Source organism: Saccoglossus kowalevskii, chromosome 4 (assembly GCF_978046115.1).
Source record: "Saccoglossus kowalevskii chromosome 4, keSacKowa6.1, whole genome shotgun sequence".
In the NCBI taxonomy this organism is placed as follows: domain Eukaryota; kingdom Metazoa; phylum Hemichordata; class Enteropneusta; family Harrimaniidae; genus Saccoglossus; species Saccoglossus kowalevskii.
In genome coordinates, this window is record NC_140644.1 from 3,067,359 (window position 1) to 3,094,493 (window position 27,135).

Consider the following 27,135-nt stretch of genomic DNA (forward strand, 5'->3'; position numbering starts at 1 on the left):
TGCCCCATGGCGTTAGCTACTTATACTAGTACACTGGCTGCTTTAATTAAGCAACGTAAACATAATTTACCACAAACAAACTCTTTAATTGTCTGTTGACCAAACCGGCTTTATGACTTAAAATACCTAAAACTTTCAGAATTTAGGCTAGTAACACCATGGCTTCCATTTATGAAAGAAAATCGTCAATTCGTAGATTGGTGGTGTATATAACAATGAGGCATTATTTAGTTCGATGAAGAACGTAGAACGTAGATCAAATTAATTGGTATGGATCGGACTATTCATTTCTCCCACTTTGATGCTATGATCTATCGGCCTTTAAGATCATAAACACTGAGACTGGCTTTTGTTCGAGAAACAATCCCTGCATGACTAGGGACGTTCCAATAAGTATTTTGCGAATATACATCATCACCAATAAACAGTCAACAGCATTTGGCACATGAAAAAAAGTACTGGAAATTGAGGAAACAAAAACAATTCACTTTATGTGGTTCAACCAGATTTATGTAACATCTTGAAGCCGCTACTGACTAGATGGTAGCGTACTTGTCACTTCTCTTGACCCCTGCACACTTACTCCTCCCACACACACTGTGCGCTTTCGATTTGGTTTCCTCAGTTAGACCCATGAGTGTTTGACTATGGACGCTACGTCAAAGACGGGATGGCTGGTCATTGTGACTATTCTGTTGGCATGCACTGTACTCTATACAGCAGCGAAACCTGAGGTAGGTAAATGTTCCTAATTGAGAGGGGAACACAATAAACAACGATCACTTAAAAAGAAAGTATATGTCTTGTGGTGTGGTGTATAACCAAGGGATAGTTTTTTAACGTTGTTGTGCTACAGTTCCGGATATCGAATTCCACTGTTGTCTCTCCCGACTTTTTTATATAAAAATATAAAGTGTGAATGCTGACATATAGTACGTTTGGTTGTATAGAGTTGTATTCATGTTGAGGACTACGTGAGGTGACTGTGCGACCATCTTGCTGCCATAATGGCATTATGGTAATTCATTGTGCTATCCCGGTGTTAAGCAGGTCCGATCGAACACAGTCACCTGTGGATCTTAACCGAAGGTTCTTCTAATGTCGCATTCACTAATGAATGAATCACATCAGTTCACTGAACTTTCCCTTTTAGTCTGTGGCACATTCATAGAGGGTAATAGTCGACAATTTTGTGTTCAACTCTGGTCTTCCGATAATGAGTCCGACGCAACAGCCTCTATGCTAATGGCGATCAGACCAAACAATTATAAAAGATAGTTGCTCAATTCGCCCATAGCAGTTTATGGCTTAACATTTTAGGTTGAATTATATAGCGAATTGAATGCGGTATGGCTGACATTATTTTGTCACGTACGCCAGCCTTTTCATGTGCCAATCTCTTTAATTGTGTAATTGTTGTTGTGTATGTTTTTATCTTATAAACTTAGATTTCGAATTTATGTTGTTCAAAGTGTTATCAAAACACGTGCCGAAGATTTACCCGCACTTTTGACATTGTATTTGGAGACTAAATACAAACTTTGTGTTGCATGGATACGATTCTTGAGGCCCAGACAAAGGGGTGAATGAACACATTGTAGAGGGTACGCATAATGGTTTTAATTAGCATATGAAATGGTCCGCATTCCATTTGAGCAACAGACAGTTGGCCGATATTTTAGTAGCAGTATTTCTGATATTAAGTAGTAGTAAAAGTCACCAATGGAGGTGTGTGTCTATACGCAAGAGCCTTGGGGGCTCACGGTTCTATTAAGCTGGTATTATATGTACCGTTAACGATAGGTGAGGGCCGAAGTACTAGTAAAAGTTCGATCGTCCGCTCACTGTTTAAAATATGGCATTTTGGTATGGCATGGCAATATGGAATATGACGACTACTTAAAGACCGATGGAATATGCAGATGGTTGGTTAATTTACCGAGTGAGCCAATAAGGTGATTTGTAATGGTTCACGTTGATACATACATGTATTAACATCAGACTAGAGTGGGCGCTATTTATAGTCTTACAACGTCGTGGATGCAGGGCTAATCACGGTTACTAGAAGAACAGTTAGGAAACTCTCTCGGTTCTTTTATTAGAATGGGTTGTCTGATAAATATTTAAAACAAAAGGAAATTAGTATACTGCCGAGGTTCCGGCGATCGTAGTTCGCATAAAATTACATATTTGTTTGAAGACGATTCCATCGATAGGGGTTTTATGTTTTGTTTCTCAAAATGTTTTTCCCGATTTATACAGCATTATCAGGATTTGGTATGATTAAAAAAAATATTTTCATAATAAAACTGCACTATCAAACCATACAACTTCCTATGTCATTTACACTGCAGCGGTCAGATGGCCGACATTGCTATTTGGGAGAAAACTGTCTACAAACTTCGTGAAAATGAAACCGTAACCGTTGGCTAATGTATTGGGTGCAATATTTATTGGTCATTGACCCATTGTCCTTTCATACAAAAGGAGCCATGTAACACACATACCCAGAGACATGCAGAAAAAATACATCAAAATCTTTAAGTTCAGGATATTTTTTTTAACAGTCAATGGTATAATAAACTTTAGTTCAAACACGAGATGCCACGACTCACATGCCATGTTTTGATACAGTAAAGACTATGGATACCATAAAATGTGCTGCCTCGAAAAGACTGATTGCTTGGTAGATGTAAACATTCCATATCAAAAAATAATATTATATAACATAAATGATTGCTTTAATATTTGTTAAATTATGATCTTTTTTGCAATACGTTTAGGAAAAAGATTACAAAAAGTTACTACGCGGCATCCAACAGCATAAATCAAACATTGACACCAAGAATACGATCAACGATGATACCGTTAAAATTGGTGACACCCACAAGAAACTTGTCAAAGAGTTATTCAAACTCACCATTGATGGTAAGAAAAAAACACGCGCCCAGCTTCCAGAAAAGCACACCAAATCGGAGAGTGTTAAAAAAACCATGGCTAATCCGAAACTAAAGAAGATGACCGGGCCGCCCCACGCAAAAAGTTCCAAATCCGAGTTACAGTCCAAATCTAATGACATAAAGACATTATTGAATAAACGTGGATGTGAGTAAAATATGTCTTATTATCATTGAGATCTCATGATTTGTTGATCATCTCGTCGTTCGCGTGACTTTAAATTGAATTTGCATCGCATATTAAATACATGCATTTTCTCAATTTATACATTTTTTTATTCGTTTCTACATTTTTATTGTGTTTATCTCAATAGATAATTGTTGTTAAGTGCAAGAGTAATTTTGTCGCTTTCATTACTTACAGTCTGTGACTCTTACCAATTTGCATGTGAAAATAAACGGTGTATACCCAATTCATGGCGGTGTGACAATTGGGACGATTGTGGTGACAACTCAGACGAAGAATACTGTGGTAATAAACAATACCTTTAAATTTAAAAATATTGCAAGTATATAAAAAAAATGTTTTACTTTGGTTGTAGTTGACCTCGCATTTATGCGATTAAAATCCCAGGCCAGCAACCGCTATGCAATCAAAGCCTAGTATTGGCAAATAACTAGCACGAGTGTCGCTGCAATGCCTTACATTGAAATAAGGGGGGAAGGGGAGGGGGGGCTGAATGAAAAGAAAACTTAGTAGTTTTTGTTTAGTCATTGAACAAGATTAATTCAAATGTTTAAGTAACTTTTTACACACGAGCATAAGCAAATTTGTAAAAGCCGACCTATAATCACGTGTTACATCCAGTAAAAACAAAACAATAAGCATACAGTAATTGCGTAATTTCAGGTTGTCAAGCTCATCAGTTTCCCTGTGAAAATCGTGACTGTGTATATGCCTCCTGGCAATGTGACGGCTATGATGACTGTGGTGACAACTCAGACGAAAGAGGATGCGGTAATTATTTATCTTAAAATTGGAAGAAAGTTCATCTACACAGTCTAACTCAGCAACATAGATGATGAACTGATTCACCTACATAACCACACTGGCTTACCAACTAAATAATTATATGATTCATCTACTACATAGTCAGACTGGTTCATCTACTACATAGTCAGACTGGTTCATCTACTACATAGTCAGACTGGTTCATCTACTACATAGTCAGACTGGTTCATTTACTACATAGTCAGACTGATTCATCTACTCCATAGTCAGACTGGTTCATCTACTACATAGTCAGACTGGTTCATCTAATACATAGTCAGACTGGTTCATCTAATACATAGTCAGACTGGTTCATCTAAGACATAGTCAGACTGGTTCATCTACTACATAGTCAGACTGGTTCATCTACTACATAGTCAGACTGGTTCATCTACTACATAGTCAGATTGATTCATCTACTACATAGTCAGACTGGTTCATCTACTACATAGTCAGACTGGTTCATCTACTACATAGTCAGACTGGTTCATCTACTACATAGTCAGACTGGTTCATCTACTACATAGTCAGACTGGTTCATTTACTACATAGTCAGACTGATTCATCTACTCCATAGTCAGACTGGTTCATCTACTACATAGTCAGACTGGTTCATCTAATACATAGTCAGACTGGTTCATCTAATACATAGTCAGACTGGTTCATCTAAGACATAGTCAGACTGGTTCATCTACTACATAGTCAGACTGGTTCATCTACTACATAGTCAGACTGGTTCATCTACTACATAGTCAGATTGATTCATCTACTACATAGTCAGACTGGTTCATCTACTACATAGTCAGACTGGTTCATCTACTACATAGTCAGACTGGTTCATCTACTACATAATCAGACTGGTTCATCTACTACATAGTCGGACTGGTTCATCTACTACATAATCAGACAGGTTAATCTACTACATAATCAGACTGGTTCATCTACTACATAGTCAGACTTGTTCATCTACTACATAGTCAGACTGGTTCATCTACTACATATTCAGACTGGTTCATCTACTACATAGTCAGACTGGTTCATCTACTACATATTCAGACTGGTTCATCTACTACATATTCAGACTGGTTCATCTACTACATAGTCAGACTGGTTCATCTACTACATATTCAGACTGGTTCATCTACTACATATTCAGACTGGTTCATCTACTACATATTCAGACTGGTTCATCTACTACATATTCAGACTGGTTCATCTACTACATATTCAGACTGGTTCATCTACTACAGAGTCAGACTGGTTCATCTACTACATAGTCAGACTTGTTAATCTACTACATATTCAGACTGGTTCATCTACTACATAGTCAGACTGGTTCATCTACTACATATTCAGACTTGTTCATCTACTACATATTCAGACTGGTTCATCTACTACATAGTCAGACTTGTTCATCTACTACATAGTCAGACTTGTTCATCTACTACATATTCAGACTGGTTCATCTACTACATTGTCAGACTGGTTCATCTACTACATAGTCAGACTGGTTCATCTACTACATAGTCAGACTGGTTCATCTAGTACATAGTCAAACTGGTTAATCTACTACATAGTCAGACTGGTTCATCTACTACATAGTCAGACTGGTTCATCTACTACATAGCCAGACTGGTTCACATACTACATAGTCAGACTGGTTCATCTACTACATATTCAGACTGGTTCATCTACTACATAGTCAGACTGGTTCATCTACTACATAGTCAGACTGGTTCATTTACTACGAAGTCAAACTGGTTAATCTACTACATAGTCAGACTGGTTCATCAACTACATAGTCAAACTGGTTCATCTACTACATATTCAGACTTGTTCATCTACTACATATTCAGACTGGTTCATCTACTACATATTCAGACTTGTTCATCTACTACATATTCAGACTGGTTCATCTACTACATAGTCAGACTGGTTTATCTACTACATAGTCAGACTTGTTCATCTACTACATATTCAGACTGGTCCATCTACTACATAGTCAGACTGGTTCATCTACAACATATTCAGACTTGTTCATCTACTACATATTCAGACTGGTTCATCTACTACATAGTCAGACTGGTTCATCTACTACATAGTCAGACTTGTTCATCTACTACATATTCAGACTGGTTCATCTACTACATTGTCAGACTGGTTCATCTACTACATAGTCAGACTGGTTCATCTACTACATAGTCAGACTGGTTCATCTAGTACATAGTCAAACTGGTTAATCTACTACATAGTCAGACTGGTTCATCTACTACATAGTCAGACTGGTTCATCTACTACATAGCCAGACTGGTTCACATACTCAGACTGGTTCATCTACTACATATTCAGACTGGTTCATCTACTACATAGTCATATTGATTCATCTACTACATAGTCAGACTGGTTCATCTACTACATAGTCAGACTGGTTCATCTACTACATAGTTAGACTGGTTCATTTACTACGAAGTCAAACTGGTTAATCTACTACATAGTCAGACTGGTTCATCTACTACATAGTCAGGCTGGTTCATCTACTACATAGTCAGACTGGTTCATCTACTACATAGTTAGACTGGTTCATTTACTACGAAGTCAAACTGGTTAATCTACTACATAGTCAGACTGGTTCATCTACTACATAGTCAGACTGGTTCATCTACTACATAGTTAGACTGGTTCATTTACTACGAAGTCAAACTGGTTAATCTACTACATAGTCAGACTGGTTCATCTACTACAGAGTCAGACTGGTTCATCTACTACATAGTCAGACTTGTTAATCTACAACATATTCAGACTGGTTCATCTACTACATAGTCAGACTGGTTCATCTACTACATAGTCAGACTTGTTCATCTACTACATATTCAGACTGGTTCATCTACTACATAGTCAGACTTGTTCATCTACTACATAGTCAGACTTGTTCATCTACTACATATTCAGACTGGTTCATCTACTACATTGTCAGACTGGTTCATCTACTACATAGTCAGACTGGTTCATCTACTACATAGTCAGACTGGTTCATCTAGTACATAGTCAAACTGGTTAATCTACTACATAGTCAGACTGGTTCATCTACTACATAGTCAGACTGGTTCATCTACTACATAGCCAGACTGGTTCACATACTACATAGTCAGACTGGTTCATCTACTACATATTCAGACTGGTTCATCTACTACATAGTCAGACTGGTTCATCTACTACATAGTCAGACTGGTTCATTTACTACGAAGTCAAACTGGTTAATCTACTACATAGTCAGACTGGTTCATCAACTACATAGTCAGACTGGTTCATCTACTACATATTCAGACTTGTTCATCTACTACATATTCAGACTGGTTCATCTACTACATATTCAGACTTGTTCATCTACTACATATTCAGACTGGTTCATCTACTACATAGTCAGACTGGTTTATCTACTACATAGTCAGACTTGTTCATCTACTACATATTCAGACTGGTCCATCTACTACATAGTCAGACTGGTTCATCTACAACATATTCAGACTTGTTCATCTACTACATATTCAGACTGGTTCATCTACTACATAGTCAGACTGGTTCATCTACTACATAGTCAGACTTGTTCATCTACTACATATTCAGACTGGTTCATCTACTACATTGTCAGACTGGTTCATCTACTACATAGTCAGACTGGTTCATCTACTACATAGTCAGACTGGTTCATCTAGTACATAGTCAAACTGGTTAATCTACTACATAGTCAGACTGGTTCATCTACTACATAGTCAGACTGGTTCATCTACTACATAGCCAGACTGGTTCACATACTCAGACTGGTTCATCTACTACATATTCAGACTGGTTCATCTACTACATAGTCATATTGATTCATCTACTACATAGTCAGACTGGTTCATCTACTACATAGTCAGACTGGTTCATCTACTACATAGTTAGACTGGTTCATTTACTACGAAGTCAAACTGGTTAATCTACTACATAGTCAGACTGGTTCATCTACTACATAGTCAGGCTGGTTCATCTACTACATAGTCAGACTGGTTCATCTACTACATAGTTAGACTGGTTCATTTACTACGAAGTCAAACTGGTTAATCTACTACATAGTCAGACTGGTTCATCTACTACATAGTCAGACTGGTTCATCTACTACATAGTTAGACTGGTTCATTTACTACGAAGTCAAACTGGTTAATCTACTACATAGTCAGACTGGTTCATCTACTACATAGCCAGACTAGTTCATCTACATACATAGTCAGATTGGTGCATCTACTACATAGTCAGACTGGTTCATCTAATACATAGTCAGACTGGTTCATCTACTACATAGTCAGACTGGTTCATCTACTACATAGTCAGACTGGTTCATCTACTACATATTCAGACTAGTTCATCTACATACATAGTCAGATTGGTGCATCTACTACATAGTCAGACTGGTCCATCTACTACATAGTCAGACTGGTCCATCTACTACATAGTCAGACTGGTTAATCTACTACATTGTCAGACTGGTTCATCTACTACATAGTCAGACTTGTTCAACTACTACATAGTCAGACTGGTTCATCTACTACATAGTCAGACTGGTTCATCTACTACATAGTCAGACTGGTTCATCTACTACATAGTCAGACTGGTTCATCTATTACATAGTCAGACTGGTTCATCTACTACATAGTCAGACAGGTTCATCTACTACATAGTCAGACTGGTTCATCTACTACATAGTCAGACTTGTTCATCTACTACATATTCAGACTGGTTCATCTACTACATTGTCAGACTGGTTCATCTACTACATAGTCAGACTGGTTCATCTACTACATAGTCAGACTGGTTCATCTAGTACATAGTCAAACTGGTTAATCTACTACATAGTCAGACTGGTTCATCTACTACATAGTCAGACTGGTTCATCTACTACATAGTCAGACTGGTTCATCTACTACATAGTCAGACTGGTTCATCTACTACATAGTCAGACTGGTTCATCTACTACATAGTCAGATTGATTCATCTACTACATAGTCAGACTGGTTCATCTACTACATAGTCAGACTGGTTCATCTACTACATAGTCAGACTGGTTCATCTACTACATAGTCAGACTGGTTCATCTACAACATATTCAGACTTGTTCATCTACTACATATTCAGACTGGTTCATCTACTACATAGTCAGACTGGTTCATCTACTACATAGTCAGACTTGTTCATCTACTACATATTCAGACTGGTTCATCTACTACATTGTCAGACTGGTTCATCTACTACATAGTCAGACTGGTTCATCTACTACATAGTCAGACTGGTTCATTTAGTACATAGTCAAACTGGTTAATCTACTACATAGTCAGACTGGTTCATCTACTACATAGTCAGACTGGTTCATCTACTACATAGTCAGACTGGTTCATCTACTACATAGTCAGATTGATTCATCTACTACATAGTCAGACTGGTTCATCTACTACATAGTCAGACTGGTTCATCTACTACTAAGTCAAACTGGTTAATCTACTACATAGTCAGACTGGTTCATCTACTATATAGTCAGACTGGTTCATCTACTGCATAGTCAGACTGGTTCATCTACTACATAGTCAGACTGGTTCATCTACTACATAGTCAGACTGGTTCATCTACTACATAGTTAGACTGCTTCCTCTACTACATAGTCAGACTGCTTCCTCTACTACATAGTCAGACTGCTTCCTCTACTACATAGTCAGACTGCTTCCTCTACTGCATAGTCAGACTGGTTCATCTACTACATAGTCAGACTGGTTCATCTACTACATAGTCAGACTGGTTCATCTACTACATAGTTAGACTGCTTCCTCTACTACATAGTCAGACTGCTTCCTCTACTACATAGTCAGACTGCTTCCTCTACTACATAGTCAGACTGCTTCCTCTACTACATAGTCAGACTGGTTCATCTACTACATAGTCAGACTGGTTCATCTACTACATAGTCAGACTGCTTCATCTACTACATAGTCAGACTGGTTCATCTACTACATAGTCAGACTGCTTCATCTACTACATAGTCAGACTGGTTAATCTACTACATAGTCAGACTGCTTCATCTACTACATAGTCAGACTGGTTCATTTACTACATAGTCAGACTGCTTCATCTACTACATAGTCAGACTGCTTCATGTACTACATAGTCAGACTGCTTCATCTACTACATAGTCAGACTGCTTCATGTACTACATAGTCAGACTGCTTCATATACTACATAGTCAGACTGCTTCATCTACTACATAGTCAGACTGCTTCATCTACTACATAGTCAGACTGCTTCATGTACTACATAGTCAGACTGCTTCATCTACTACATAGTCAGACTGCTTCATGTACTACATAGTCAGACTGCTTCATGTACTACATAGTCAGACTGCTTCATCTACTACATAGTCAGACTGCTTCATGTACTACATAGTCAGACTGCTTCCTCTACTACATAGTCAGACTGCTTCCTCTACTACATAGTCAGACTGCTTCCTCTACTGCATAGTCAGACTGGTTCATCTACTACATAGTCAGACTGGTTCATCTACTACATAGTCAGACTGGTTCATCTACTACATAGTTAGACTGCTTCCTCTACTACATAGTCAGACTGCTTCCTCTACTACATAGTCAGACTGCTTCCTCTACTACATAGTCAGACTGCTTCCTCTACTACATAGTCAGACTGGTTCATCTACTACATAGTCAGACTGGTTCATCTACTACATAGTCAGACTGCTTCATCTACTACATAGTCAGACTGCTTCATCTACTACATAGTCAGACTGCTTCATCTACTACATAGTCAGACTGGTTAATCTACTACATAGTCAGACTGCTTCATCTACTACATAGTCAGACTGGTTCATTTACTACATAGTCAGACTGCTTCATCTACTACATAGTCAGACTGCTTCATCTACTACATAGTCAGACTGCTTCATCTACTACATAGTCAGACTGCTTCATGTACTACATAGTCAGACTGCTTCATCTACTACATAGTCAGACTGCTTCATCTACTACATAGTCAGACTGCTTCATCTACTACATAGTCAGACTGCTTCATGTACTACATAGTCAGACTGCTTCATCTACTACATAGTCAGACTGCTTCATGTACTACATAGTCAGACTGCTTCATGTACTACATAGTCAGACTGCTTCATCTACTACATAGTCAGACTGCTTCATGTACTACATAGTCAGACTGCTTCCTCTTCTACATAGTCAGACTGCTTCCTCTACTACATAGTCAGACTGCTTCCTCTACTGCATAGTCAGACTGGTTCATCTACTACATAGTCAGACTGGTTCATCTACTACATAGTCAGACTGGTTCATCTACTACATAGTTAGACTGCTTCCTCTACTACATAGTCAGACTGCTTCCTCTACTACATAGTCAGACTGCTTCCTCTACTACATAGTCAGACTGCTTCCTCTACTACATAGTCAGACTGGTTCATCTACTACATAGTCAGACTGGTTCATCTACTACATAGTCAGACTGCTTCATCTACTACATAGTCAGACTGGTTCATCTACTACATAGTCAGACTGCTTCATCTACTACATAGTCAGACTGGTTAATCTACTACATAGTCAGACTGCTTCATCTACTACATAGTCAGACTGGTTCATTTACTACATAGTCAGACTGCTTCATCTACTACATAGTCAGACTGCTTCATGTACTACATAGTCAGACTGCTTCATCTACTACATAGTCAGACTGCTTCATGTACTACATAGTCAGACTGCTTCATCTACTACATAGTCAGACTGCTTCATCTACTACATAGTCAGACTGCTTCATCTACTACATAGTCAGACTGCTTCATGTACTACATAGTCAGACTGCTTCATCTACTACATAGTCAGACTGCTTCATGTACTACATAGTCAGACTGCTTCATGTACTACATAGTCAGACTGCTTCATCTACTACATAGTCAGACTGCTTCATGTACTACATAGTCAGACTGCTTCATCTACTACATAGTCAGACTGCTTCATGTCCTACATAGTCAGACTGCTTCATCTACTACATAGTCAGACTGCTTCATCTACTACATAGTCAGACTGCTTCATCTACTACATAGTCAGACTGGTTCATCTACTACATAGTCAGACTGCTTCATCTACTACATAGTCAGACTGCTTCATCTACTACATAGTCAGACTGCTTCATCTACTACATAGTCAGACTGCTTCATCTACTACATAGTCAGACTGCTTCATCTACTACATAGTCAGACTGCTTCATCTACTACATAGTCAGACTGGTTCATCTACTACATAGTCAGACTGCTTCATCTACTACATAGTCAGACTGCTTCCTCTACTACATAGTCAGACTGGTTCATCTACTACATAGTCAGACTGGTTCATCTACTACATAGTCAGACTGGTTAATCTACTACATAGTCAGACTGCTTCATCTACATAGTCAGACTGGTTCATCTACTACATAGTCAGACTGGTTCATCTACTACATAGTCAGACTGGTTCATCTACTACATAGTCAGACTGGTTCATCTACTACATAGTCAGACTGGTTCATCTACTACATAGTCAGACTGCTTCATCTACTACATAGTCAGACTGGTTCATCTACTACATAGTCAGACTGCTTCATCTACTACATAGTCAGACTGGTTCATCTACTACATAGTCAGACTGGTTCATCTACTACATAGTCAGACTGGTTCATCTACTACATAGTCAGACTGGTTCATCTACTACATAGTCAGACTGCTTCATCTACTACATAGTCAGACTGGTTCATCTACTACATAGTCAGACTGCTTCATCTACTACATAGTCAGACTGGGTCATCTACTACATAGTCAGACTGGTTCATCTACATAGTCATAACCTTTATCAATAACGCACATTACATGGCAATTATTTGATATTTTGATTATGAAAATAATGAGCATACATTTATAATAATAATTATTTAACATCCTACAACAATGAACGTACATGTAACAATATACTTTCAAAAATGTCTTCTAGGTTCTCAAGGTTTAAAAAGAATGGTTATCATTTTTTATTAATGAATATATTTTTTTACAACTTAATCAGGATGTGGTGTTGACGAATTCACTTGTGATAATGGAAATTGTAAACCTTCCAACTGGATATGTGATGGTGATAACGATTGTGGAGACAACTCAGATGAGCAGAACTGTGGTAGGTTGGCGCAAAAACATACAGTAATTAGTAATTTTTTGATAGACAGATGAATATTGAAATGTTGTATGTCATTCATCAAGTATTTAAAATACTATAACATATGCAAATTTAGTCATTAGAACAATGAGAGTAATTGATTTGACTGTTGTTTTATTCTTGTTCTGCTTATATTAGAGTTCTGCCCATCATTTGTCAAAAATGTCTCCTAGGTTCTCAAGGTTTAAAAGGAATGGTTATCATTTTATGTTAATGAATATATTTTTTACAACTTAATCAGGATGTGGTGTTGACGAATTCACTTGTGATAATGGAAATTGTAAACCTTCCAACTGGATATGTGATGGTGATAACGATTGTGGAGACAACTCAGATGAGCAGAACTGTGGTAGGTTGGCGCAAAAACATACAGTAATTAGTAATTTTTTGATAGAAAGATGTATATTGAAATGTTGTATGTCATTCATCAAGTATTTAAAATACTATATCATATGCAAATTTAGTCATTAGAACAATGAGAGTAATTGATTTGACTGTTGTTTTATTCTTGTTGTGCTTATATTAGAGTTCTGCCCATCATTTGTCAAAAATGTCTCCTAGGTTCTCAAGGTTTAAAAGGAATGGTTATCATTTTATGTTAATGAATATATTTTTTACAACTTAATCAGGATGTGGTGTTGACGAATTCACTTGTAATAATGGTGATTGCAAACCTTCCAACTGGATATGTGATGGTGATAACGACTGTGGAGACAACTCAGATGAGCAGAACTGTGGTAAGTAACCATGTATGTGATCTTATTACGTATTTGTTTCGGATAAATGTACATAATATAAGTTGAACTGACAGAACAACCAAACTTAGCACGTCATTGGGTTATTGTTGTGCTGTAAGTTGACTCAAAGTGTTAATGTTTATATAATTTATTTGAACGTGTTCTTGCATCTGCGTATGAGCTAGTATTTGTAATTATCTCTTGTAACACCCATTTGGACGTTGTGAGTCACCCATGAGTATGTTGGAGCCTGATCACGTGATAACCAGAAACCACACAAGAGGGTGAAATTGTGTATTGGCGATTTTATATTATGGAACCTCTTGACAATACTCGTGTTTGATTCCACAACTTGAGCAGGGTGTGGTGTTGACGAATTCACTTGTGATAATGGAAATTGTAAACCTTCCAACTGGATATGTGATGGTGATAACGACTGTGGAGACAACTCAGATGAGCAGAACTGTGGTAAGTAACCATGTATGTGATCTTATTAGGTATTTGTTTCGGATAAATGTAAACATACATAATATAAGTTGAACTGTCAGAACAACAAAACCTAACACGCCTTTGAATTATTGATGTGTAGTAAGATGCATCATATTGTATTAAGTGTGCAAAGTGTTATCCTTTACCTGGTTAATACAATAGGACAAACAGGATGTGATATTAACGAATTTACTTGTGATAATGGAGATTGTATTCCTGATGGGTATAAGTGTAATGGTGCCAACGACTGTATTGACAACTCGGACGAGGCAAATTGTGGAATGTGTGTATTTTGAAAGAATTATTTTTAATTCAAAGCACCATTGTTTCGATCTATACTTAATACATTACATTGTAAGACAGTACAGTTGTCGCATTGTTTGTTCAATGTTTGGTTGATTTTACGTATGTGTTCGTTTTGTATCTTTGTTCATAGTGAATATTTATATAATTTATTCGAACGTGTTCCTTGCATCTGCGTATGAACTGATATATGTAATAATTAAATAATAATACATTGTCAGTCACCTATGAGTATATTGAAGTTATGTTGTGTGTCTAATCACGCAATAAAAAAAGGGTGCAATTGCTTATTGGCGGATTTATATTTTGGAACCTCTTGACAACACACTTGTTTGATTCTACAACTTGAATAGGATGTGGCTTTGACGATCTCATTTGTAATATAATGGAGATTGTATACCTTCAAGTTAGAAGGTTGGTACCAACCGATAATGATACATAAAACAATAAATATAATTAATATTACTCATTTCAGCGTGTGGTGCTGATCAATTTACTTGTGACAATGAAGAATGCATACCACAAAATTGGCAGTGTGATGATTGGGATGACTGTGGTGACAACAGCGATGAAGATGGATGTGGTAATTAATGTACAACTGTACTTTTGCTTAGGATATGCATGCATTGTATATTTTGTAATTGTAATTTCTTATTCCGCTAATATGTACAAAATTGTAAATTAATGTTTACACATGTAATGTTGTATTGATTATGAAGGCTGCATCGGACATATCATATGGTAATCTAAATAACAAGCATTTGCTGTACATATCTAGGTTAATAGCCATTTCTGTTTTTCAGTATGTGACGTAGATGAATTTACCTGTGATAATGGATATTGTAAACCTTCAAGTTGGATATGTGATGGTTATGACGATTGTGGAGACAACTCAGATGAGCAGAACTGTGGTAAGTAACCATGTATGTAACTACATTCGGTTGGTATTACGGAAAAATAGTTGTACTCATTTCGCTATATTTGGCAATTCCTACGGACAAATGTAAATATACATAATAAAAGTTGAACTTGCAGAACAACCACCAAGTTGGCACGCCTTTGAATTATAGGTGTGTTGTAAGATGCCCCATATTGTATTAAGTGTGCAAAATGTTATTCTTGACTTGTTAAATACTTTCTGATAATACAACAGGACAAACAGGATGTGATATTAACGAATTTACTTGTGATAATGGAGATTGTATTCCTGATGGGTATAAGTGTAATGGTGCCAACGACTGTATTGACAACTCGGACGAGGCAAATTGTGGTATGTGTGTATTTTGAAAGAATTATTTTTAATTTAAAGCACCATTATTTCGATCTATACTTAATACATTACACTGTAAGACAGCACAGTTGTCGCATTTTTGTTTAATGTTTGGTTGATTTTACGTATGTGTTCGTTTTGTATCTTTGTTCATAGTGAATATTTATATAATTTATTCGAACGTGTTCCTTGCATCTGCGTATGAACTGATATATGTAATAATTAAATAATAATACATTGTCAGTCACCTATGAGAATATTGAAGTTATGTTGTGTGTCTAATCACGCAATAAAAAAAGGGTGCAATTGCTTATTGGCGGATTTATATTTTGGAACCTCTTGACAACACACTTGTTTGATTCTACAACTTGAATAGGATGTGGCTTTGACGATCTCATTTGTAATATAATGGAGATTGTATACCTTCAAGTTAGAAGGTTGGTACCAACCGATAATGATACATAAAACAATAAATATAATTAATATTACTCATTTCAGCGTGTGGTGTTGATCAATTTACTTGTGACAATGAAGAATGCATACCACAAAATTGGCAGTGTGATGATTGGGATGACTGTGGTGACAACAGCGATGAAGATGGATGTGGTAATTAATGTACAGTTAGGAAAATTTTGCTTAGGATAAGCATGCATTGTATATTTTGTAATTGTAATTTCTTATTCCGCTAATATGTACAAAATTGTAAATTAATGTTTACACATGTAATGTTGTATTGATTATGAAGGCTGCATCGGACATATCATATGGTAATCTAAATAACAAGCATTTGCTGTACATATCTAGGTTAATAGCCATTTCTGTTTTTCAGTATGTGACGTAGATGAATTTACCTGTGATAATGGATATTGTAAACCTTCAAGTTGGATATGTGATGGTTATGACGATTGTGGAGACAACTCAGATGAGCAGAACTGTGGTAAGTAACCATGTATGTAACTACATTCGGTTGGTATTACGGAAAAATAGTTGTACTCATTTCGCTATATTTGGCAATTCCTACGGACAAATGTAAATATACATAATAAAAGTTGAACTTGCAGAACAACCACCAAGTTGGCACGCCTTTGAATTATTGGTGTGTTGTAAGATGCCCCATATTGTATTAAGTGTGCAAAATGTTATTCTTGACTTGTTAAATACTTTCTGATAATACAACAGGACAAACAGGATGTGATATTAACGAATTTACTTGTGATAATGGAGATTGTATTCCTGATGGGTATAAGTGTAATGGTGCCAACGACTGTATTGACAACTCCGACGAGACAAACTGTGGTATGTGTGTATTTTAACAGAATTATTTTTAATTCAAGTACCATTATTTCGATCTAACCTTAACACATTACACTGTCAGACAGCATAGTTGTCGCTTTGTTTGTTTAATGTTTGGTTGATTCTACGTATGTGCTCGTTGTGCTCATAGTAAATATTTTTATAATTTATTCGAACATGTTCTTGCATCTGTGTATGAACTGGTATATGTACGAATCCCACATAACACGCATCTGTACATTGTCAGTCACCCATGAGTATATTTAAGTTATGTTGTGTGTCTGATCACGTGATAACCAAAAACCACACAAAAGGATGCAATTGAGTATTAGCGAATTTATATTTTGAAACCTCTTGACAATATTCTTGTTTAATTGTATAACTTTAGCAGGGTGTGATGTTGACGAATTCACTTGTGATAATGGAAATTGTAAACCTTCCAACTGGATATGTGATGGTGATAACGATTGTGGGGACAACTCAGATGAGCAGAACTGTGGTAAGTAATCGTGAGTGTAACTTGGATAATAATAAATTTTGACCTGACTAAACAACCAAACCTGACATGGTTAAAGCGCGGTGGTCGTCGCGCAGCGCTTGTTAAAATTTCATGTAAATAAACATTGTATTTTCCACGCGTTGTATACGTCGCTATGAGTCCCACATCGAACAGGACGCGGCACAACGACCACCGCCCTTTAACCATTTATTCAGTTATATTACAGCAGTGTAGTGTTGAACTGCCTAGACTACACATAATTATTGATGACAGTATTTCTCTCTACTATCAAAATTTTTCTCAGGTGGTGTTTGGTCTGACTGGTCAGTTTGGGGGTCTTGCAGCGTTAATAATGAATTCTGTGGAGTTGGTGAAAAGATGAGGTATCGACAATGTCTTGACGAAGTCTTGGGATGTAGGGGAGAAGAAGCCGAATATCAACTATGTGAAATGAATGACTGCGTTGAGGCAGGCAAGTGTTATAACGAAATGTTCCGTAGTACATCAACCGGCTTTTATCTTACAACAGTTTGTGAACAATAAAAATGTCTTTGGTCACCGTTCTGCTGTTTGAGGCTGATGGTTTCGACGAATTACTTCGTGGATTTGTTGTCTTCTATATTTCTCTGACTGCTATTTTTACTCTTAGATTCTGGATGTGGTAGTCGAGTTACCGTCAGCCAACCTCGCATAGTAGGTGGCGAAGATGCTCTCCCTGGAGAGGCGCCATGGCAGGCGCAGATGTTCTATATACCACACGATGACGTTGTGTGTGGTGGAACCCTTGTAGGACCAAAACACGTCATTTCAGCCGCTCATTGCTTTGATAATCCTCCAAAGTAAGCAATTTGTTACTAGTTAGGTGGACCTATTGAAATGTAAAAGATGTGCTCAGTAAAAAAAAAAATCAATTAATATCACTAATCTTAGTGTGGTCTTAGATCATTCACTACATTGACGTATGTACTTCACACGTTAATTCACTATATTTTCATATTGCATACATAGCCCAGCAGTCTGGATGATTCGTCTCGGTAGATATACAAGAGGCAAACCACTAAGTCCCGCTGATGGTGAATCAGTCGAGGTTGGCGTTGAAGAAATCATAATCCACGAAAAATATGACACACCAGTGGATAGCGACAATGATATAGCCTTAGTTATTCTCGACACAGAAGTTGATCCAAGTGATTTCATTAACTATGCTTGCCTCAATTATAACATCACATTCCACGGGGACAGCTCGTGTTTTGTCTCTGGATGGGGGACTTTACAACGTATGTATGAATAATGTGTTTTTTATTATTGTTTTATTAGTGTTTGATAAACATGCTTGTTTAAAGGGTGGTAGTCGTCGTGCTACGCAACGCGAGATATATGGGTCTCATATAAACAAAGATGGCGACTTTGACTGTTGCGCAGATCAACGAGTACAAACTGAGACGTTTCCAAGTTTTAATTAGGTATCGAAGGTATCGAAGGAGTCGCCGGCGGTAATCAGTGCAAGTCGCACCCAGGTCAAACTTCATACATGTGAGAACGCTGTTTTCCCTAGTTTTAGTTTATCACGTGCGCCATTTCACTACGATAACATTACCTTGCAAAAAATAGTCCGCTATAAAATGGTTCGTATTTACGTTTTTACTGAAGTCTGACATTAATGAATATTTCGGATGTCACATACGTTTTTTTCCACTTTTTGTAATACGTTTTCAGATGTAACAACTACAGGAAAATGGCCGTGCGTAGTGAGGTGATTGACCACAAAATTGAAGGCTGCCTGTGGCAGAGGCACTATTGCGTAAAGCGCAAAGGCCTATGGGAAGGAGATTGACTGAAAATTGTACATAATAAACTAATGAACATTGTCATGCAATTTATGACCAATTTTGTCAAAAAATATGACTAGGCTTCTACCTTAATTAAAGCGCGGTGGGTGCACAGCGCGTGTTCGAATTTCATGTAAATAAACAATGTATTTTACACGCATTGTATACGTCGCCATGAGTCCCATATCGAACAGGACGCGGCACGACTGCCACCCTTTAATAATGTACTATACCAGAGGTACATTACTTATGTACCTTTGACTATACATATCGAATCGAATCAGATTGCACAGAAACAAGGAATGTACAACAGATTGTAGTTTTGCTGCTGACAACGATAATCAAATCAGAGACGCTGTACTGAATAAACGCACTTCTGATTATGTACGCCGAAAATTGCTGGAGGAAGGTCAGGGGTTAAACTTAGCACGCGCACTCGTAATATCAGATCAATGTGAGAAAGTTGAGGCTCAGATGACAGCGCTCAGTACAGCCAGAGGAGGAGAAGTAACCATGAACAGGGTTATGGAAAAACCATGGAAAAAGCCAACATGGAGAAAAAGAGATAAAGGCCACTGCAAATTCAAGGATAATTCGAACAGATCTTGCTACAGGTGTGGAAAAGTTGGACACTTTGGAAGGGATACAAATTGCCCTGCAAAAGGTCAAACATGCCGAAAATGCAAAGGAAGAGATCACTTGGCCAGGGTATGTAAATCAAAAAGCAATAAACCACATGTAAATCAAATTGGGGAGGTACAGATTACTATATTAGGCAGTGATAGATCAAATATGCTTGTAATTTGTGTTGGTGGTGTTAGTTTAAAATGATGGTAGATTCTGGTGCCACCAGCAATATTATTTTGCTAAGGATGCACCAACAAAAGTGATAGCAGACGCTAGTCCAGTCAGGCTGGGAGCGGTACTGGTGCAAGAACAAGCAGGTGAACTGGTACCAGTGTGCTATGCTAGCCGTAGCTTGACGGATTGTGAACGCAGATATTCCCAGACTGAACGAGAAGCATTGGGATTGGTATGGGCATGTGAAAGATTTCATTCATGCATATATGGCATGAACTTTGACCTTGTAACGGATCATTGTCCATTAGAAACGATATATGGTCCCAGATCTAAGCCATGTGCTCGAATAGAAAGATGGGTGCTTCTTTTGCAACCTTAGGATTTCAGAGTAGTTTATATTCCGGGACACAAGAACATAGCTGACCCTTTATCACGGCTACTGGATAGCAATGAAAACAGTAGTGCACATCAACATGGTGCTGAAGAGTACGTACGATTTGTAGCCGTTAACGCGACACCCAAAGCACTGACCACACACGAAGTGGAAAAGACATTCTCTGATGACGAGCTGACGAGAAATGTAAACAATTTGCACTGGTAGCTGGTGAACTGTGTATAATTGGAAAGCTTGTACTCAGGGGCACTCGTATTGTAATACCAAACACTTTAAGACCTCGAACATTAGCTTTAGCCAATGAAGAAAATCCGGGAGTTGTCGGAACAAAACAAAATCTCAGTAGTAAAGTATGGTGGCCTGTTATTGACAAGGCAGCAGAGAAGTATTGTAGGGCGTAGCATGGTTGTCAATTAGTGGCACGTCCAGATCCGCCAGAACCACGGAAACCTACAAAGCTCCCTGAGGGGCCATGGCAGGATATTGTGATTGACTTGCTTGGACCATTTCCAAGTGGACATTCTATATTAGTCGTAGTAAACTACTACAGCCGCTATTATGAATATGATATTTTGACTTCGACTGTAACAGAGAAACTGATTGACAGCCTGGAAAGGATCTTCAGTCGACATGGACTTCCCAGAACAATCAAATCAGACAATGATCCACAGTTTAAGTCCGATGAATTTCGAGAGTACTGTGAACACAATGGAGTTCTAAATGTAACTGCAAGATGGGCCCTGGCAAATGGAGAAGTTCAGCGCCAAAATAAGTCACTGATGAAGAGAATCTGCATTGCACATGCAGAAGGGTTGAACTGGAGAAAAGAACTCCGAAGATATGTAACTAAATACAGATGTATTGACCATGCTCCCCTTGCTGAACTTTTGTTCAGGCAATTTGCCAGATTTCAATATGGATGATCATAATGATTTGGGATTCCGCAATCAAGATGCTGAGCAGAAGGGCTGAGCCAAATTATATGCTGATGATCGCCGAAATGCCCAATATTCAAATGTTGAAGTTGGGGATAAAGTTCTACTCAAGCAGGAGAAAGTCAACAAGTTCTCAACCCCATTCAATAAAGTACCTCATACAATTGACAGTAAATCGGGCAATAGTATTATTCTTGAGTCACCCTGTGGTGTTCAGTATTCCAGAAATACCACACACGTTAGAAAATATATATCAGATGAATCCAGTGGAAATGGGAAGAGTGTAAGTGACACCGCAGCAGAGCCACAGATAGAAATATTGAGGTTTCCTTGTGATATCAAGGCGTCACTAGATTCTATTCCTGATGAACAAACAACAGATTCAGTCACACAATCTTCATTACCACAACCAGACGTCAGAAAATCAGAAAGGCTGAAGAAAATACCATCAACGTTTACCGATTTCATCATGAACTGATAGCAAAGCAATATTTAGTTCGATGAACACTGTGATACAATAATTTACTGTTTTGAAATTTATTTAAACGTTGATGTTATGTTTCTGATAGTTTTCTGTACTTTATGTAACAAAATATGTGAACTGGTTTCTAACATATCTTTAAGCCAAACATAGTACATATGTGCTTTTCATTCAAGAAAAGGAAGGATGTAATGTATTGAGTTTGCCTAAGCGTATTGCATGCTGGGTACAGCCTCGTTGTGAGTTTTGGTAAATAAAGTCTCCTTCCGTGTAACGATTCAATTCTGATTTGAGTCCTCTAATTTATAGCAGTAAGAGCGACGACCTGGTATATTACAGAGCCTGAGAGTGATATTCTACAGCTATGACCTTTTTTGTCCTGTTTTTAAGTCCGATGTGACGCATAACACGGGATCTGGCAGTGAACGGAAAATGTTCTATTGGTTAAACTGATATTGTTGATCTTCACCGGTGTTACTTACTAGTATATTGCCTTATATTTGATTATGTTATCATTTCAGAGGGTGGGTCTCTACCCAATATTCTGCAGAAAGCATATGTTCCTATACTTCCCGATGATATTTGTAGAATTCTTAATGGAGAATCTTCGGTAACTGATAATATGATGTGTGCTGGTTACATTGCCGGTGGTATCGATTCGTGTCAGGTATGTAATGGACATTGTCTTTTTTAATGCATTGCTATCAACACTGAAATTGTTAGTAACTAATTTGACAAAATTACTATGCATGGAGCAATTTAAAACAAATCCCTCTTTTTCTAAAATTGTGTTTCATCTAAATCATGTTTGATATATAATGTATTCGCTTATGTTTTTATGCCCATGTTGCTGAGTATATGTTTTCAATTCTCCGAACGACTTGCATTGAATTTTACTACTCAAATATCAGGGAATGTTCACTTTTCGTAAAATTTATGATGTGGAGCACTATGATTGGTGACGTGGCGTGTAGCGTGGTATTAAAAGATTGAAAGTCGATATATATGATATTTCAATATATTGTTATTATTGTGTTTGCTACTTCAGGGTGATTCTGGTGGTCCGTTGGTCTGTATTAACACAGATGAAAACACTGGTATTAGTCGATGGCATTTAGCTGGAATAACCAGCTGGGGTTATGGGTGTGCCCTGGCTAATAACCCTGGTGTGTACACACGTGTATCTCGGTATTACGAATGGCTACACGGGCATGGTGCAATGTAATTACCAGCGACGCGGTGCAGATTCATGACTAACTGACGACTGAATTTAATATGCAATCAATATTATTATGTTTTGATAAAACAGGGATATGGGACAAAGCCAAATACGGGAATTGTGCCTCGGGCTGTAAGTCATAATCCCATGACAATGGCTCTATATACTCATTGTGAGACACATTACATTTAATCATATCTTTTTCTTAAATCTTGTGAATGAATGTAGATAAAACACACATACACACACAATTCTTCATAAGACTGGCTAATAATTGAACGCGCCAATCATGCTAAAGTAAATGATACTATTATTTTCACATAGACTTAGTAGCATTTTGTGTTGAACAGAAGCAATGCGTTAAGCAACTGAATATGAACAATACATATTTGGACTTCTACAACATTGTGACATTTTATCGAGTCTGTAACATCATACCCCCTACATACATAGGAATTAATTGTGTTAGGACCACTTAGTAGTATGAATATTAAGATTGTATTTGTGTGTGTATGTTTGTTTTTTTGCAAATCAATAAGTGGGTCCAAATATAATAGTCTATACAAGAATGATTTAAAATTCATTATTAAAAAATTGTTCTGTGTATTTGTAGAGTTTCACTTTTGACATCGACATTACTCTGCCATAATCGTGAACGTCAGAGACAGAAATAAGTTTATGCAAGTTACTCTGGATACTAACGACACGTGCGTGTAGATTTTATTTCTTTTAATTGTGTGTTTCTATGGTTTCTATGGCATTAAAAATGCAGGGGCAGAACTGTGTCTGTGTATTATTTACTCTATGTAGTAGAGAATACAACCAACCCAAATTGCGAATGAATGGAATAGATTTAACGACACAACAATTAGTCTTTGTCTGTATGCGGGGTGATGACGGAGGTCTAGGTTGGGTCATTGTATATTTATCGACCGACCGATATGACACTATACGAGTTGATTTTAGCTTTTGAGGGATACGTCTGGGTCGTGTAGACGGCAATCTAATTGTGTGTCCGTAAATCACACTAGGTGTTGGTGCGATAAATCATCCATGGATGTCCGACCATAACTCAACCTAGTTCTATTTTTTCGGATATTGACTCGTCTTTGTGGGGCATTGTGGGATTTATCTAGACATCGCTGCGCCCTTGTGCGTAATCATGCAAATAACGCGTTAAAGTATATTTTGAATGCAAAAATGATTGCATACATAAATGTGAGAGTGTAAACCTCTACCATAAATGCAAATTATACATTCTTATGCCTCGACATTATCTTACCCATATATCCTACTCACATAGGATCTTGATTTTGAAAAGATTTGTCTCCATGGCAACCGGAACGAGATTTCTAAATTCCAGCTGCTTGGTTTATGTTTGATGGAAAAACTAAAGAATTGTTGTCATTGACCTCTTTAGTTATCTGGCAACGAATAATCATTGAAAACATGTTTTGATTCTATAGCAACGATATCCGAAACTCAACCAACTCCTTATCGATTGGCGCCTTCCGTGAATATCTATCATTTGGACAGTTATAAATGAAATCATTGTCAAAATTTCTATTTACATAATCCCCCAGCATGCAACCTTGGATTTCATGAATGTTCATTTGCAAATTTTTGATTCAATAATGAAAACAAAAATGTTTTTCTGAAACTGTTGTTTCCATGGCAACAAGACCCAAATGTAGTGTAAGATCTCTACAAAATGTACTGAGTTGGTTCTTGTGTTAAGGTTCGTCCATCAACAATAGTTTGTGGAAGCTGGCACAGCCTGCTCTTGTAGAAGTACAATAGAGGTACGTCTACAGTAATTTGCCCCATGCGGAGAGGTTTTGAAAGATGATATGTTCTATTTTTTTTATTTGTATGGGGTTCCTTGTTATCGATGTTGTATAGCCAAAGTGGAATTAAATGTCTCGTAAAAGGTTGTCGTCTCGACAGCTATTGTTCGTTATTGTATTCTGTATGTCCAGAAATAACGAGCAGAGAGGGCATCAACTTTGATAGAACTTTTCAACAACAAAGAAATGCCGCTGCTGTGAAGGACAATAAAAATATCGTGTATACACAGAACCCAGTACCCAGTACCATCTATATCGTGTTGTTGCATTTAGAAATATATGCTTGTAATATAAATTCACGTTTTACGTTACTTATTGTGCAGATCAACAGGTTGGAGCCTAATAATGATCTGCAGCAGAAGTTCCAGACACCCCGAGGTCATGAACCCTAGCGTTGTGTTCAGGGACCAGGGAACTTCGTCTCGCTTGGCTGATGTCACTTACACGTAGAGATACCAGATTCGACCCAAATGAATACACATTAGTTCATTACAGATAGTCCAGCTTTATTCACACAAGCAGTCAGCCGAGGTAACCCCTCGCTGCACCGTTCTCTCGTTCTCTAACCCCCTTACAAAAGTTTACAAACTCTATATTAAAACTGAAATCTCTAAGGCGTGACAGAGTAACCATGCGACCAGCCAATCGCTGCAGTCGTCGGCACGATCACGTGATTACCAGGGATGCGTCTCTACTAAATACAACAAGTAAATAATCTATTTATAAAATTCTTGTAATAGCTGTTTATAGTCTCCACCTTAAACATGCAAGTTGTTGATTCTAAACACAGTCATTTGGCGGCTGATCATGAAAAATAATGAATACTAATTTTTGTTTAATCTTCCTCTATACGCATATAAATAAACAAGTTGTGAAACATGGCACCAAGTAAATCGACACCTTGTCGGTTTCAACTGTCGATTTCTTACCTTAAAATACGAAACAAAAAATTTAGAGGGGATCAGGTGTTACGTAAATAACCATTGTTCATAATCGCTAATTTGGTTTTATTCAAAACTGCACAAATCCCGCGTTTTCTGGTGATATCCGACGATTTCATGAACGAAAATTACCAGCAGCCAGAATCAAGGGGGATTCGCACAGGGTGAAATAGTAACGATATATGTAAAAAGATAGTAAATAAACGAGTGTATGAGTATGATGCGTACTCACTTTTAGAGAATATCTAAATCACAAATCATTTATAACTTGTATCTCCCCCATTGCTGCAATAAATGCATTCATACGATGTAGTTTTTTGTATTATCAATGGCAATGATTTTAACTAGAAATCCTAATTCCATATGTAGGCGTTTAATAAGTTTATTCTAAATATGTTTTGTTAATTGTTAGCAATAAAACAAACTAGATCGTGATGGCAATTCAATATGAACACAATCTTTCTTGTTTTGTGTAACTTTTTGAGTAGTGTGACTATTACATGAAGCCTACTTTTACCATTAACTTTTCAAACTACTTTTTGCCAAGTTGCAGTTTTCGACATTAAATAATGCCACTGTCGTGGAGCAGCACATGCTACAGTGCATGTATTGACCACACAGTATGTACGTGAGTCTGTCGTAGATGGCGTTTTCATAAACCAAGACTGATGCAATTGATGTATGCGCACGCTATATACCTCACGAATAGAACCTCACAGATACGACCTCACGAATAGGACTCAGGAAGTGACGTATTGATTGTTCAATGGCGTTGTGGCACATTATAATTTAACGTTGCCGGGCCCATTAGTATCAATATATTTGGTATTTCGTAAATAGAAACTGAGCTCGCGACGTGGACTCGGGTCGCGGA

At 37.5% G+C, this 27,135-nt stretch overlaps 1 protein-coding gene across 2 annotated transcripts; it reads left to right on the forward strand.

The window, feature by feature from the left end:
* The first annotated feature begins 541 nt into the window (after positions 1 to 541).
* On the forward strand, positions 542 to 24,253 carry LOC100370651 (uncharacterized). Of its 2 annotated transcripts, none has more exons than XM_085497664.1 (20): positions 542 to 734; positions 2,784 to 3,105; positions 3,322 to 3,429; positions 3,808 to 3,915; positions 13,077 to 13,184; positions 13,465 to 13,572; positions 13,853 to 13,960; positions 14,321 to 14,428; positions 15,228 to 15,335; positions 15,556 to 15,663; positions 15,906 to 16,022; positions 16,521 to 16,628; positions 16,852 to 16,959; positions 17,202 to 17,318; positions 17,704 to 17,814; positions 18,119 to 18,286; positions 18,464 to 18,653; positions 18,823 to 19,091; positions 22,776 to 22,921; positions 23,303 to 24,253. In XM_085497664.1, exons 1-20 carry the CDS (start codon positions 648 to 650, stop codon positions 23,477 to 23,479), a joined length of 2,784 nt encoding a protein of 927 aa, XP_085353790.1. In that variant the 5' UTR covers positions 542 to 647; the 3' UTR covers positions 23,480 to 24,253. The 2 variants fall into 2 exon arrangements, with proteins under 2 accessions (XP_085353790.1, XP_085353791.1); XM_085497665.1 differs by having other exon boundaries at positions 17,707 to 17,814.
* The last annotated feature ends 2,882 nt before the right edge of the window (positions 24,254 to 27,135 follow it).